The 16,181-nt window shown below is 42.2% G+C and overlaps 1 protein-coding gene across 8 annotated transcripts in view; it reads left to right on the top strand.

The window, feature by feature from the left end:
* LOC111835489 (agrin-like) overlaps window positions 1-16,181 on the top strand; it is a 146,647-nt gene that overhangs the window by 86,959 nt on the left and 43,507 nt on the right. For all 8 annotated transcript variants that reach the window (XM_072702438.1, XM_072702437.1, XM_072702436.1 and 5 more), the window contains 4 exons: window positions 314-529; window positions 10,072-10,296; window positions 11,437-11,646; window positions 12,014-12,220. In XM_072702438.1, the coding sequence (XP_072558539.1) occupies window positions 314-529; window positions 10,072-10,296; window positions 11,437-11,646; window positions 12,014-12,220 (858 nt within the window). The remainder of the gene's footprint in view (window positions 1-313; window positions 530-10,071; window positions 10,297-11,436; window positions 11,647-12,013; window positions 12,221-16,181) is intronic.

The following is a 16,181-nucleotide window of genomic DNA, read 5'->3' as shown; positions in this document are numbered from 1 at the left end:
ACCAGCCAATCCCTGCAGGTTAAGGGCCTTGCTCAAGGGCCCAATGGTGGGATCACTCTTCTGGCCCAGAGATTTCATCTGGCAACCTTCTGGGTTGCAACTCACAAAGCCGCCTGTCCCCACTAAAGCACAGACTTTATCATTATTAATTTTATCCCACTCTGTAGTATGTGTCCACAATGTCAGTTTTGAAGCCTGTGTGTCTGCACACTCATCCCTTCTGTGTGTCTGCACACTCATCCCTTCTGTGTGTCTGCACACTCATCCCTTCTGTGTGTCTGCACACTCATCCCTTCTGTGTCTCTCCCTCCAGGTTGCAGGGGGATGCTCTGTGGCTTTGGTGCGGCGTGTGAACGTCTCCCCGCTGACCCCTCCAGAGCTCAGTGTGTATGTAAGAAGATGGCGTGCCCCCAAGTGGTAGCGCCTGTGTGCGGCTCAGACTCGTCCACGTACTCCAATGAGTGTGAGCTGGAGAAGGCACAGTGCAGCATGCAGAGACGCATTAAGGTGGTGCGCAAGGGACCCTGTGGTGAGTCCATCCATTCTCACATCCTCCTTCATGTCAGTCATGGGTGACATTCATGGGAAACAACAGTATGGTTAAGCTGAAAAAGGCTATAACTTACCCAGAACAATTAACTCATGTCTCAGAAGCAAATGATTCTATCAATCAGTCAGTGCCACCAGAATGAATAGTACCTCCGCCGTCTTTTAAACCATGTGAATAAAAAGGCTCAGATATATTGTCAGAATGTCAGTGTAAGTATGGTCTTGAGCTCCACAATTCTGAGTGACAGTCATTTCCCACTTTCTTACTGTCTTTGAATGATCATTTTTCTTCAGCAAAATGATTTTTATTGATGTCAAAGACTCAAAACTGCAAGATCTACATTATAGTATATAAAGTTCACTTGCAAAACAAAACCCTCACATGCACATCTTTACTGAAATGGCCTCAAGACGAAAAGTCACACAGCACTGTATCACACAAAAACAGCAACACGGCAGTACAGAACAACAGAACTACTGTATGGCAAAATGATGTACTGTTGGAATGAAAAACAACAGTGCCGTATCACTGCAATTTATGGAATATGTGAATCATTCTTATTATTTGGTCAACTATTTTGCATGTTTACGTGATGATCACTGATATGTTTTTTTAAATAATGTGGCAAACCTGAAGGAACATAACATATAAATTCCACACATGCATTTAAAAACTAACTGTAAATGGCCCGTTTGTCCACATCATCATCCAGAAGGATTTGACAGTGACCCAAAAGAGTAGTGATGTGAGCTTATCTGCTCTTTCAATTGTGTGTCTGTACTCTCAGACAGGGTGTGATAAGGAAAAAAGAAAAACTGTTTGATGAAGTAAAAAAAAAATCTTTAAATGGTGCTTTGGTCATAGGATAGCTCTCCGTCTGGCAAAGTGTTTGTAGAATGAGGCAGGTTATCAAAACCTATGAAATATTACATTTCTGCTCTGCTGGAAAGCATATGAGTACAGCCAGCCTTCTGTACAGTATATGTATCAGTATTCTGTATATCTGTGAATCTGTATGTGTCACTTTGTGCTGGGGACGTGGGTGTTTTGTCATCGCCAGGTTTATCAATTCTTGTTTGTAATTTATTGGTTTCTGTTATGGTAAAACAAGGCCGTAAGTTATTGTACAACGTCAGTATTGATATTTGTGTAATGCTGGCTTTCAGAGTATTCTGTCTATTAATCTATGCTCGTATTTGCTCGCATGCTTGTCTATATTTCGTTTAGTTTGTGTAACAGGACAGAAAAGAGGCAGGTGCAATAGAAATTTGTTCTGTGCCATTTTAGTTTCAGGAACTTACCAGACTTTGGTGGAATAGTCAGAAAACATTTGTACTCCATTTTGCTGTCATCACAAATACCAAGCACAATTTTGTCTACTATCGAAATTGAATGACCATTCCTGATAGTAAGCTCTCTGTACCAACTGCTTTAAGGCTGGTTTCTGTTTTGCACCCATATATTTGTAATCTTAATGTTCATGGTCTGATTCCTCATTATTTATAATTGCACTATGATCGTGGGGGAAAAAAATTGCTACATTTTGCTATGTTTGTTAAATTAGCAGACAGATATTTGATGCATAGTGGAAACTTGTGTACAATTTCACAGTAATTGGTTTCAAATGAGTCTCTTGGACAGCTATACTTCATTATAAATTTGCAGTCTTCTGATGTAGGTTACAAACTGTACCGTGCTTCTGGGTATTGTGTGAATGAGTCCCTCACAGAGGATCAAAATTCTGATGTGGGGGGTGACACAGAAGCATATTCAAAAAGTTTATACACTACAGGCCAGAAGTTTGGGCCCACCCTCCAATAAAAAATAAATAATAAATGATGCACTGCTTTTTCAAACTTTTCAAACTTTTATTACAAGAAAATATTAGAAATACTTAAAACAAATGTAACTGGCTGGTTTTGAAGTGTGATGTGACAATGCAGTGTAAGTGCAATTTAATGAATGCGATTGCTTAAGTACCAGCTTCATCAAAATATCCACCCCTTGCCTTTATCACAGCAGCACAGATTCACAGCATCCTTTCCATCAATTTCTGGAAATTACTTGTGTCCAAACCCTCCCTGCACCTTTTCAAGTATGCAAACAGTTCTGTCTCATTTGCTAGATGCTCACTTCAAACTTATTGGTCCAACTCGTCATGTGGATGGACTTCTTGTCCATCCACATGACCTGCTCCCAGTCCTGAATACTCCAGCGTTTGTGTTATTTAGGCTGTTGTAGCCTCCTTTGCTTGTTAACACCATAAAATAAAGGTTTTCTGGCAGCAGCTCGACCATGCAGTCCAGCTGCTCTCAGTCTTTGCTTGGCTGTAGTAAGACACATCGGTTTCCCTCTGTTCACATTAATCACAGCCATCAGACCTTTGCATGACATCTTTTGATTTCTTTTGCACATCACAACTAAGTGCTGATCTTCAGCGTTTGATGTCACTTTCCTTGCCCCAGACTGATTCCGGTCACAGTGGCTTCCTGTCAACCTTTTTCTCTGTAAACAGTGGGTCACTCCATGCTTTAATGAGCAGGCAGCACATTAAATGTCTCACAAACTGATCTGGGACAAAGCAGACAAGTGGCTATAATTTAGTTTATTTAAAGGCCAAGAGCAAATCAAGTTTTGTCATTAGTAAATAATGTCAGAACTGAAGACTAAAGACAGACCTGATATGTCTTCTTCATGTCTTCTTCAAAACTCATAGTTTCAGTCTTTCTGTTACTACAAGCTATAACATACTAATGACCAGTTACTATTTTTTTTACATATTTCTAATATTTTCTTGTAATGAAAGTTTGACAAACAAATTTTATTTTTTTTTAATCCAAGGGTGGGCAAAAACTTATTATACATCCCATCTTGATTGTCGTTATAATAATGTCTAGCAGGTCTGCTGGTGAGTTACACAGTTTAGATGCCCATTTATCTCATAATCTGCATTTCTCTGAACTTACGCTTCTCACAGAACATTCTCCCAGTGCTACTTATTTTGCCTGTTTTTCTGTAGTTGATAATAATAAGACACATTAACAAAGCGGTGTGCCCTGATACGCTGGGAACATTGAGTGAGGCATTAAGTTTTGGCACAGCGAGGTGATGTAGAGGGATACCTGTCTCTTGTTACTTACCACCCAAGCCCTAACCCTAAGTTCTTGTTTTTTACTGTGACGGTTGTGTCTCTCAGGCAGAGAGAGACCAGAGAAAACTCTGACGTATATCTAACAGAAGGCTGTATGTGTGGTGCCTGGGGGGGGGGTTGGTGCAGTCTGGTGCAGGTTTATCCTCCACTGTGTTTTTATAGCCTTTCTGTACGCTCCATTCTTATTCTTCGCAAGGATGACATCTGTGCTGCTACTTCTCATCCCCTGAGTGAACGTATGCCTGGGCTCCCCCCCCACTGCTCCTTTCCTCTCATTTCAAAACCGCAATTTGGGAAAGAATTACCTCAGTTAAGCATCCCTGTCTAATGGAATATAAAGTGCCTTTTTATTTTGTTTTTTGTTGTTGTGTTTAACAGAATGGTTACATTTGCCATTTGACCCTGGTTACGTTTGGGGTGTAGCTCTGGTTACATTTAGCATGTGACCCGGGTTACATTTAGCATATAGCTCTGGTTACATTTAGCATGTAGCTCTGGTTACATTTAGCATGTGACCCAGGTTTTGTTTAACATGTGATCCTGGTTACATTTGCCATGTGGTCCTTGTTACATTTGACATGTGACCCTGGTTACGTTTAGCATGTAGCTCTGGTTACGTTTAGCATGTAGCTCTGGTTACGTTTAGCATGTAGCTCCAGTTATGTTTAGCATGTAGCTCTGGTTACATTTGCCGTGTGACCCTGCTTAGATTTACCATATGATCCTTGTTCAATTTGACATGTGACCCTGGTTACGTTTGGGGTGTAGCTCTGGTTACATTTAGCATGTAGCTCTGGTTACATTTAGCATGTGACCCAGGTTTTGTTTAACATGTGATCCTGGTTACATTTGCCATGTGGTCCTTGTTACATTTGACATGTGACCCTGGTTACGTTTAGCATGTAGCTCTGGTTACGTTTAGCATGTAGCTTAGGGTGACCAGACAATCCATGTCAGGGAGGACACTTTGAGCTACTTCGGATTTTACAAACTACTTTCTAATTGAAAGGCTCCTGTGCTCGGCTAAATAGTTTAGCTCTTCTTGTGCTTTGACTGGTTTGTTTCCTTGACTGAAAGACTCATCCAGCTGTTTCACATTAGCATTAGTGACACATGCATGATTATAGGAGACTGACCAATCAGCACACAGCAAGAGCTGAGTGCTCAAGTGAAATCCAGGTCCGCTTAATTGAAATGGTAATTTACAATTCCTGTCCTAGCTCAGAGTGTCCTCCCTGACATGGATTATCTGGTCACCCTAATGTAGCTCTAGTTATGTTTAGCATGTAGCTCTAGTTATGTTTAGCATGTAGCTCTGGTTACATTTGCCGTGTGACCCTGCTTAGATTTACCATATGATCCTTGTTCAATTTGACATGTGACCCTGGTTACGTTTGGGGTGTAGCTCTGGTTACATTTAGCATGTAGCTCTGGTTACATTTAGCATGTGACCCAGGTTTTGTTTAACATGTGATCCTAGGTACATTTGCCATGTGGTCCTTGTTTCATTTGTCATGTGATCCTGTTTACATTTGTTTGTTTTAACAGTCAAGTTATCACCTCATCACCTAGTCCCAGATGTGTAGCTGCCATATGAAAATAACATCAAATACCATTTTAGAAGCATCATCCATGAGTTGCAACACAAATTTTGATGAATCATTATGAGTCTTTCCCGTGACATATTCAAAGCCATTTTCAGTCCCCAGAGTGCACTCCCACTGTAATTAGTAGTGCAGTTCTGCTCCACAGGGACATTGCACTGGGAACATTTTAATGTGGATCTGCTATAGATTGCCATTATTCTCTCTATGAAGGGTGACACCAGATAAGTCTTTCTCACAAAACACCCTGGAAATGGCATCAATTGCTTCCATACAACGGAGAACTGCCAGTGACCCATGAAGAATGAAGAATGCTTTCCAGTAACGAAGTAAAGAGCTAAAGGAAGAATCATGTCAGTCCAACAGAAGAACCTGCTTTTATCTATTAAGGTCAAATAGTTGTTCAAAATCTGACTAATCGCCTGAATTTTGTTGGTTTGTTATGCATATTGTGTCTAGATTACTATGAAAAGAAAACCATAGTGTCTTCTAAGAGATGCAAAAGCCACTGAATTACCAGGTGAAGACTCAGTAAAAGTGTTCAAAAGACAACAAAAGGATGTGATAAAGCACCGCACATGTTATTTTCAAAATAAAAACTAATTTGAAAAGGCGGAATTAAATGAAAATCATTTACACAAAAGCAAGGGATGATAGACATGCGGTAAATGTTCCTTCAGAGGGGTAGAGGATAGGAAATGAAAATGGAGGTGCTGATATTGTCAGACGGTTTCTGAATGGGGTAGCCAATTTCCTCATAAATATTTAGCGCAAAAATAATAATAATAGTCTTATCAGTGTTGTGTGGCATTCAGGGTCTTTTTAAATTTGCAACGGTTTATTACATTGGTCTTCACTAAATTAAACACCCACCTATACAAAGCCCCCACTACTCGACCATTTATTTACAACTTCCAACCATCTATCTTCAAACCACCTGCACGGACAAGTCCCAACAGTGCAGGTACCGTCCTCCGTACTCCTCTTCTTTGCGTTGGAATTGATCATTGGCACTGGAAGATGGCGCAAAAATGTATATACGAGAACACAAGTGTGGTCCAGTACGCATATTGAGAACCTCGTAGAGTGGATTTGAACTTCCAGTCCTGACAGTGGGAGGCCACCTTCAGTCCATATATGTACCATATTTCCTCAAATAGTAGCTGGGGTCTTTTTTTACCTATTCTGCAGAAGTAACAGGCCTTTATTAGAGGCGGGCTTGTCTTTACGGACAGTTCCCTCTGTTACTGCATTACAGTGTTAATATAAATTCTGCCTCATCTAGTGGGTGGTGGTGAGTGGGTCAGCCGGCTGAGTCTCTGTGGCTGTGATCAGAATGTCGGTTCAAGCCCAGCCTCAGCAGAACTGCCACATGTCCATGGGCCCCTGATCAAGGCCCTTAACCCCCAGCTCCAGGGACGCTACATGTTAGCTGATCCTGCACTGTCATCCCCAAGCTATAGAGAGCAAGATGGAGTCAGCGAAGAGTAGCATTCCAGTGTACTGTACCTGTACTCGTGCAAAGGGCAAATAAAGCATGTTTTCATATATGAATGACTCAAACACCACCACTGTGTCAGTCTGAACCCTGTAAAACATATTAGGTACATTTATTTGAAATATTCTCTTAAACTGTATAACAGTAGATTACAGTATTACAAGGCCATCACAATCTTAAGAACCAATAACTGCCTTCTAAAGGGGTATTCTTAAAGGTTAACTTTTCATCAATGCCATGTAAATCATGCATACAGTCAGTTAACATGCATGCATACAATCAACTTAACGTGTAGTATGACGAGTCACATGCTGGAGTTTACCGTAAAATATGCCCAGGTGTCACAACATAAAAACAAAACATTTCATGAGTTACTCCAAATATTACCATTAATAGACATTTCTTTTTTTACTGCACAGTCAAATATTTAGCAACATTTGAACTGAAAAATATAAATAACATCGCAGCTTGCCTTGATAAATGAAACGTATAATGTCTTTCATTTAAAATGATAAGACAAATTGTGAATGTTTGTTGTCTATCAGAAATAAGAAAAATGTTTGTTTTGAATGCGCATTTCGCCAAGCAATATGACTAAATGCAGCTTAGATGTACATTTCTATTGGAACATTCCAGGTCACTTTTTTTCTATTCCCTCCTAAATATTTGTACGACCTCCTTGGACCATTCATAACTTTTTCAGGGTACGTTTTATTTACGTTGTTATTTTATGAATCTCACGATCTTCTTATAAATGTGCATGTGAACGTTTCTTGTCAACTTTGTTCACACAAAGCCTTTATAAATAACAAAGCACCCCGGAGTTTATCCACCCTTGCTTTTTTCCCCTGTCTGTATTTGGAAGCCAGCCTTCATGTTGACCACACCCCCGACTATTATCTGAGCCCCGGCCTTTAATTCAATCCCAGTGTTTCTTTGAGGAAAGCTGATTGTAATATATAGTACTGAGTGACTACAGCAGTACAGGGTTGGCCTTGGATTAAATTATTTGGGGAATCCCCACAGGCTTACAGTACATTTCTTTCTGGGCAGGGGGGGTCCCCCTCAATAATTTTTCTGCCCCACATACCCGTTGGCCCACCAGGAAAATGCCCAGAATGCCAGATGACCAGTCTTGCTCTGCAGAAGTAGTAGAAATAGTAGTGACAGACACATTCGAGGCATATTTGAGCAGTATAAACGGGTGCCAGTTAGGTAGTCTAAAGAAATTTGAATAAAAATTATTGTGGAATCTTAATGTCTGAGTGTTTATGGTGTGAATTGCTTGACAGGGCAGAGGGAGGCGAAAAGTACCTGTGCTGGATTACTGTGGTCTTTGCGGAGATGCCCTACTTTTCAGAAGCAGCGTGTGGTATAGATATCCTTTCCTACTGAGAGCGTAGTGCAGGTGATGCTCTGTGCTGGTTTTACTGCTCTCTGTAGTGTTTTGCAGTGCTGTGCTATGCAGTTGCCTTACCAGCATATTATAGCCCATGAGGAGGGTTTCCACAGTTACACCAGTAGAAGATTGTGAGGAATGTAGGTGAAGTCCAGGCCATCCGCAGACGCCTGAGGAAGTATAGATCTGGTCCAGTTGATACCAGCTGCAGTGTTCTGTAGGTCAGTGATGAGGGTTAAAGCTACTGACCAGCTCACCAACTTCTCCACCTAAAGTAGATCAGGCCTGACCATCCCACCAAATGCAGCCCAAGACCAGAATGGAAGATGCATCAGGAGATGTCAAAGAACCTCATGGTGTCATCAAGGGGTCAACAGGCAGCCCATCCCACAGTCCATGTAAAAATGTGCAAGTCAACCATAAGAATGGCATCCCATAAATTTGGTCAACAGAATCAGCAATGAAGAGGCCTCTGCTCTTTAAAAAGAGCATTGACATCACATCGAAGATGTACGTTTGCTAATAAACCGTTGAGTCTAAGGTGGATTTCTATAGACAACACAGCATCTGAGAAAACGAACCTCAGCTGTGAAGCTTGGTGGTGGCAGTGTTTTGGTCTGGGGCGGTTTTGCACCCTGAGTCTGGGCGGCTCATGGCCATAGTGTCTACAATGAATTCAGCCTCACAACAGAGAGTGTTTAAGGAAAATGTGAGGGCATCTGTCAAAAACTTTAAAGTTAAGTGGGGCTTTTAACAGGATGTTAGCCCCCAGCATAGCACATCCAACTCCTACCAAGCAAAGAAACCTCAAAACAAAGGAAATGAGGTTTATGGAATAGCCAAGTCAATTTAATCCAACTGAAATGCTGTGGGGAATTAGAAGAGAGTCAAACATGTAAGATACCCCCCCCCCCCCCAACTTCATACTGTTATTTCTGCATGGAGGACCATGAAATAAATGTAATACACAGAGACATTTATAAGAAACACCTTCAAGAAGATGATTCTGCCAAAGGAGACAATACTGGGTATACATTTAAGGATGCGTTTAATTTTTCCCCACAAAAATAACTTTTCTGTTAAATTTTGTTGGATTTTTAAATTTGTTTTGAAAAAATAATATTGAAATTATTTTGAAGCTAAAATTCCATTTTTTTGTTAGACTGGTTGGCAGGTGATGTAATCTTTTTCTGTAACTGTATCCTGTTCAGGGTTCAGGGCTCCAGTCTTTTTCTGTAACTGTATCCTGTTCAGAGTTCAGGACTCCAGTCTTTTTCTGTAACTGTATCCTGTTCAGGGTTCAGGACTCCAGTCTTTTTCTGTAACTGTATCCTGTTCAGGGTTCAGGACTCCAGTCTTTTTCTGTAACTGTATCCTGTTCAGGGTTCAGGGCTCCAGTCTTTTTCTGTAACTGTATCCTGTTCAGGGTTCAGGACTCCAGTCTTTTTCTGTAACTGTATCCTGTTCAGGGTTCAGGGCTCCAGTCTTTTTCTGTAACTGTATCCTGTTCAGGGTTCAGGGTTCCAGTCTTTTTCTGTAACTGTAAGATAAGCTTGGTCAGGTGAACAGTACAGTGAGGCTATCTACCTATATGTAACCCATGCATTATTTGTGTGTTGTTTGATCCTATTTTAAAAAGGATAAAAATGAATGATTATAGCCCATGATTTATTACTTGTAAATGACGTAAATCCCAGATGGTTTTGTGTAAGGAACTTTTCTTCTGATCAGGCAGAAAATGTTCAAAGTAAAGTTTTAAGACATTTGAAATAATGATCGACTGAAGACCAATGTTGTCTGACTCGTGTGATACACTGTCACTGGAAGTTACCTTCTCCTAAGACCCATCTTTCCTCGTGTGCACGGCAGCTGTGAGGGACCCCTGCAGTGACGTGACTTGCAGCTATGGCAGCACCTGCGTCCAGTCATCAGACGGTCAGTCGGCCAGGTGCATGTGTCCTCTGAACTGCGAGGGCCATCCCCGGCGGGTCGTGTGTGGCAGTGACGGCCAGGACTACCCCAGCGAGTGTGAGCTTCACAAACAGGCCTGTGACCTGCAGAGAAACATCCGCAAGCAACAAGACGGCCACTGCGGTGAGTCTGCCGCCCCCACTGGCCCTTCTGCCACCTCATTCCCCGTTTCCTCCTTTTATATTCCGTCCCCTTTCTGTATTTCTGGCTGGTTGGTAAATACAGACAATATACCCAAGAACTGGTGGTGATGCGTAGTGATGAGACTTATGCATCTGCATGTGGATGGACTGAAGTCTCTTAAAGACAAAAGAACAGATAGAACAGAAATAAATATTTCCAGCCACCGCCAAGTGGGCTCAGAACGGGGGGGATTGATTCTTACCCCTCTAAGTTGGCCATTTTTTGCTTTGTGAAGGTATGAACATTTGGAATGTGAGTTTGTTTTGCTCTGTTTGTGCTTTGCATACAGAATACATTCCACCAAGTGCAAAACGATGAAGGCAAAAGATTCTGTGGTTATCATTTATGCATTACTAATTCACACTGTAGAAAACAACAGTAGTAAGTAAAACCAGTGCTGTCTATATTTTTGCGTCCTGACAACTTGTTGATGGAGATAAAGCAATTGTCTGCCAATACGATGAGCCTTATGTTGCTGCTGGAAGGGTTGAACACACCCAGCCCCAAGTCAGTGTTCCTCATGTTCTTTTCTCACTCAGCTGGACTGACTTAGCCTACAGATTCTACCAGTGCATAATGTTTATTCTCCAAACCGCAGTGATGAATTTTAAATGCCATACGCATCTGTTTGCTGATGACATCTTTTCATAGCTGACTGCCAACTGCTAAGCCCCTTATCGCTTCATCTCTCAATTTCAATCTTATTTATCCGGCTTTATTGGCTGGGTACAACATGAACACAAAGCAGCAATATAACACGCACATGCACTCATAGCCTCATGCATAATGGAAAAATGCACAATTATACAGATTAAACACTAAATAATGAAGAATGATCAGTATCCTCAAGTAATTAATGTGTGTGTTAAGATATCCGGTGTGGTTTAATGAAAAAGGTTTTTTTTCCCTTGTTCCTTTCCTCTCTACCAAGATTTCATGACTGTCATGTTTTGTATCAGACAGTTTCAGTTCCTAGGGTGGAAAGCCAGTACTTTCTTCCTCCCAGTCTTGCTTTGTCTCACTCCTCATCCTTCCGCATTCATCATCCATTCACCCTCCTTCTTTCATTTGCTCTGTCAGATCCATGCCGCAACAAAACAACATGCTGGGTCGAGCTTGGAACTCGCCGGATGGTCGTCCAGTCCTCCTCGCAGGCCTGCCCTGTGGGCGGGGAGCCAGTCTGTGCCAGTGATGGGCAAACTTATAACAACACCTGTCAGATGAAACACGCCAGCATTCAGCAGGGTGTGACCCTGACGGAGCTTCACCGCGGGCCGTGCAAGAAACAGGGTGAGAATCGCACCTGCTACTCACACTTACAAACACACTTACAATCACTTTGACCAATCGCCTTGTCGGAACATATTGCCCAGTCACACCACCCTCACGATTTCCTTCGACATGAAGATGAAGAAAATGGCAAAGTGAAAGTGAATTTTTCAGTTAATCACAATAATTCTAGGGTATGCAGCTCTGATCTGGGACAGAAAGTTAATCTGCAACTTAGCATGACATCTTAAGTACCTAATTAAATAATCAGCAAAATGTTGATTAATTCAGAGTCCCTTTTATTGTGGTATTAAGTAACTCCTGAGTAAGGCTGGGGGGCTGTGGTCCAGGGGTGGTGATGTTTTCCTGTGTTTCCGGCTCCCTGCAGGCGAATGCTCAGAGACGTGCCTGTTCAACAGCGTCTGCCTGGTGGAGCAGCGTGGCTCGCGCTGCTCCTGTGAGCCAATCCTGTGTGACGCTGCCTATCGGCCACTGTGTGGCCAGGACGGCAACACCTACGGCAACGACTGTGAGCGCCAGCGCGCCGAGTGTCTGGCCAGGGCCCGTATTCCTGTCAAGCACCAAGGACCTTGTGGTAGGTGGAGAGCGGGGAGGAGAACGACATGTCTCAAGCCTCCCTGTACTTCTCTTATCGTTTAATACTCTTGCAAGGATTATTTCTAATGTCCATAAAATGCTGGTCTAAAATATATTTTAAAATCAGTTTGACAGTGCAGACTTTTAAAAAAAGATTAATGTATTTTTCTGTGTGCACATGACGCCATAACCAAACCATTCTACTCCAAGATGGGAGGACAGACAGAAAAAGCTTTAAATTGCATTGCAGTCCCGTATCACCCCATCCATGCCATGTCGCCTCATTCAGACACTGACCTCATTTCATGTCTGTGGCCTCTTTGCTGCAGGTTAAGCAGCCCTTCATGCAAGGTCTGTGTCTCAGTCCCTGTCTGTCCTGCCTTTTGCCGTGAAGGTTCCCTGTCTCTGTCTGTGCTCTGTCTCTTTGTCTGTGTGGAGTCTGCCTCTAGAGTCTGCCTCTAGCTGTTACGGGACACAGACCTGCAGGCTTCTCTTTAGCGTAGGAGCCGAAAGGGCTGTATGTGCCGCCCCGTCTAAAGCCCTCGTGAGCCGAACCGTCCCGGCAGCCCACATTGTGGGGTGAGGGGGGAGGAGAAAATGCCACTGAGGTTGGAGAGCTCTTCTTATTTCCAAGTGCTGTGTTCGTCTGTTTGCTCCCCCACCACAGCTGTAGCCTGACTGCTAATCCTGGCCTCTGCATGCCATGCAGCATGCGGACCCCTCTCCTCCTTCGCCTTGCCTTATAAACCTGCTTGTTCCCCCAAAACCTAAACTAACCGTGACCGGAATGGACCTGAGTGATGAGAGGCGTGTTTACACAGCTCTTCAAAGGCCAGTGTGTGTGTGCACATGTGTGCACAGGTACAGCTTTGCCACTTTTCTGTCCATTGTGCATAAATTAATTTCCAGTAGCATTTCTACTGCTCAACTTTTCAGGAACATAAATAATCATGTGAAAATGCCTAGCGTGGGTATGTATAGCACTTTATTTCATTATTATAGTAAGCAAGTGTTTTGGTCCCTCAGAATAAAACAAGTGGCAATTACAGAAGCTCTTTTGCCCGAGACCCAGGCTCTGGACACATTCATACTGTCTGATGTTTAATTGTAGGGTCTGTTACTGTGACGGTTGTCTCCTTCCCCTCTTGTATCTCAGTTTTTCAGCCTCCCATTCTCCCTCTTGGGAGCATTGAGCTGAGCTAATTACTGAGCTGAGATCTCAGAATGATGACAAATGCAGTCGCTTGAAGTAGGCCATCTGATTCGCTTCCCATATGGAGGCCTTCCCCTCCCCTCATGTCCCCTGTCGTCTCCCTCGTCCACAGCTGCACACACAGCCTCTCATTCTTCCCCTTTCCCATCCTATAAAGTCAGTTTATTGGTAGCCGTGACCCTTTCAGAGTGAATGTTACCTTTTAGCAAACTGCTTTGCTGTAGTAGTATTTCCACACTGACTGCTTTTGTTTCATTAAATGCCTTATTTGGGTTCAGCCCAGCTTGCTCTGGTGGTTCAGTGAAAGGTTGTAAGTCATCATTTCCCTAAACTCACTGTTCCAGTTCTGCTGTGATCAGAGCTGCTTACTGGCCAGTTACTGTAAGTGAATGACTACGCTGAGTTGTTGATTTCTTGAAATATCACTTATAAAATTCATTAAAGCCTGAACCGTCGGATTTTTTGTGTTGTACATTTACTCCTCTGGGGCTGTGGTGCTGATGTGAGCTCAGTACAAAAATTAAAATGTGTTTTTCGATATTGTCATTGTTGGGTGTCAGCGCCAGTTGGAGACCCGTTAAGAATGTGCTCTCATTTTCAGAATTTTGCTGTCAGCTAAAAATAAAAAATTATGCTGGAAGATAGGCAGCACCTGGATTGTCCGATTTAATCAATTTTGTAGTGTTTAATATAGTTTGAAGTTGTATTCCGAAATCAGGTAGCGGACTTCCACCCTTTCAGTTTGGCCCATGTTCGCATGGAGCCCATTACTGTGCCTTCACTGATTCCGTCTCCCTGTTGTATTTATTTAATTCTGTGTTGTCTTGGGCTGCGCTGCGTTTCACATTTACTGCGGGTGTTTTTTTATTTATTTGTTTTGTGTTTTTGTTTATTTTCCACTGTATTCTCGTGTTGTCATGAGGACAGGAATAAGGCCCTGTGCTATTTCCATGAAAAGTGTGTTTTGTCAAACTCAGCCATACGGGATCTTTGATTATATTTTACTTTAGTTTCCTTTTTTGATTTGCTTCTTATTTCCATTTTTAACATGTTTAATAAATTATTTCGTTTGAATAGTGGTTTCATGTGGGAGTGCCCTGTCTCCTGGTCCCATTTCCTGACTGAAGTTGTGAGGGTATCCTGTTGGGAACCATCTTCATTACTGCTCGTAACACAAACTCACACGTTCTCAACCTGAGTCAAACAGAAATCAGTGTATTTTTTTTTTATCTAGAATTTGAATTAATTTACATAGGGGTCTGGAGTATCGTCCCATTTTATTTGCAATGCTGGTCAAAAAATCAAGTCCATTCTTGGACTGTTCCTTTGTTATTAAACACTGTCATTAAATCCTCCTTCTAAAGAAAGAAATCAGGGCCTGTTCACCTTTGTCAAAGGTATTAAAGTGCTAGTGGGCTTGTTGCCTATCAGCTTGAGCATTGCATGCAGAACAGGGTGACAAACCTACAACATGAGGAGTAATTCCCAAGTAACTTGCTGAAGAAGCACACAGTCTTAGGTGCCTTGAATTTATAGAATTGAATTTAACTGAACTGAAGACGCCTGAAAGATCCTGGTGATGTCAGAGGTTCCCAACATGGATGCCTTGTCCTTTCTAGTACTGTTGTTCTTTTGAGAAGTTACACATCAGTTACACATACATACATTTTATCCATTCCCAAATGTCTTTGGGAATGTATCAGTGTCGCCAAGTAAAGTAACAAACATTCTGGAGCAACTTTTGTGATGATGTCTTTATGCTCACCATCATGAAATTTGATTTCCGTCAATGTCCATTTTTCTTCTGGACTGCAACCATTTTTCATTTCTTCAGTTCTAGTAGCTGCTGAATCTTGACCATTCTGTAGATTTGCTACTGGGAGTGACCTCACCTCCTCTTTTGTAACTCTTCTTGCAGCTTGATCTTCCAGTGCATAATTTTGGGTTCAATATCTAAGCCTCTTTTGGGTGCTTTGACCTTTAACATGGTTATTTGTTGTAATACCTCTTGTTTTTCTTCTACTAAGTGCCCGATGTCTCAGTGGTTGCCATGAATCCTTGGTGCATCCACAATTACCCAGTGTGATGGATCATTTGGGAGTCTTGTCTGGATGGTACAGTTGATGTCAAAAGTTTACTTACAGCTAGGCTAAAGACTCCAAAAGTCAATATCATGTAACCATATATTTTCTGTGTACGGTATCCTCATATTCCTTTTCCTCATAGGTCTCCCCTTCAGCATGTGGCGTAGTGGTAAAGGCTGTGCCACAGCTTCTATGGGGTTTGTCTGAAATCAGCCAGCATCTTTTTGTCATTCAGTGAGATGTGGGCTTCATCCTTGGAGCAGAGGACTTTTCAGCTGTACCCAGCAGAGTTTGCCATTGAGCAATGGGTAGAATAACCCAGTTTGTCTTAATTTAACATGTTGACAGAATATTAAAATCCATTTCACAGAAATGAAAGCTCATGCGTTGTGCAGTTACACTACGATGAGATGAAATGAGAATGGCTGGTTCTGCTTCCTTGATTTCAAACACCTGGAGAAGCATATGCTTCATCTTTTTAAAGGAGCAGAATAGAAGAGCAAAGTGTCATGGTTGGCAGTGATATTTAAGGAGACAGCTCATCCGTCTGCAGTTACACCTGTGTGCTGGTACAGGCAAGGCAAACAGAGTTAGCCAAGCACTGCACTCACAGATGAGGGTCATAGGGTAAGGTCTTTGAAGCATTCTGAAATTAAATAGGG

Source organism: Paramormyrops kingsleyae, chromosome 18 (genome assembly GCF_048594095.1).
Source record: "Paramormyrops kingsleyae isolate MSU_618 chromosome 18, PKINGS_0.4, whole genome shotgun sequence".
NCBI classification, from domain to species: domain Eukaryota; kingdom Metazoa; phylum Chordata; class Actinopteri; order Osteoglossiformes; family Mormyridae; genus Paramormyrops; species Paramormyrops kingsleyae.
This window is presented reverse-complemented; position numbering and strand designations above follow the sequence as displayed.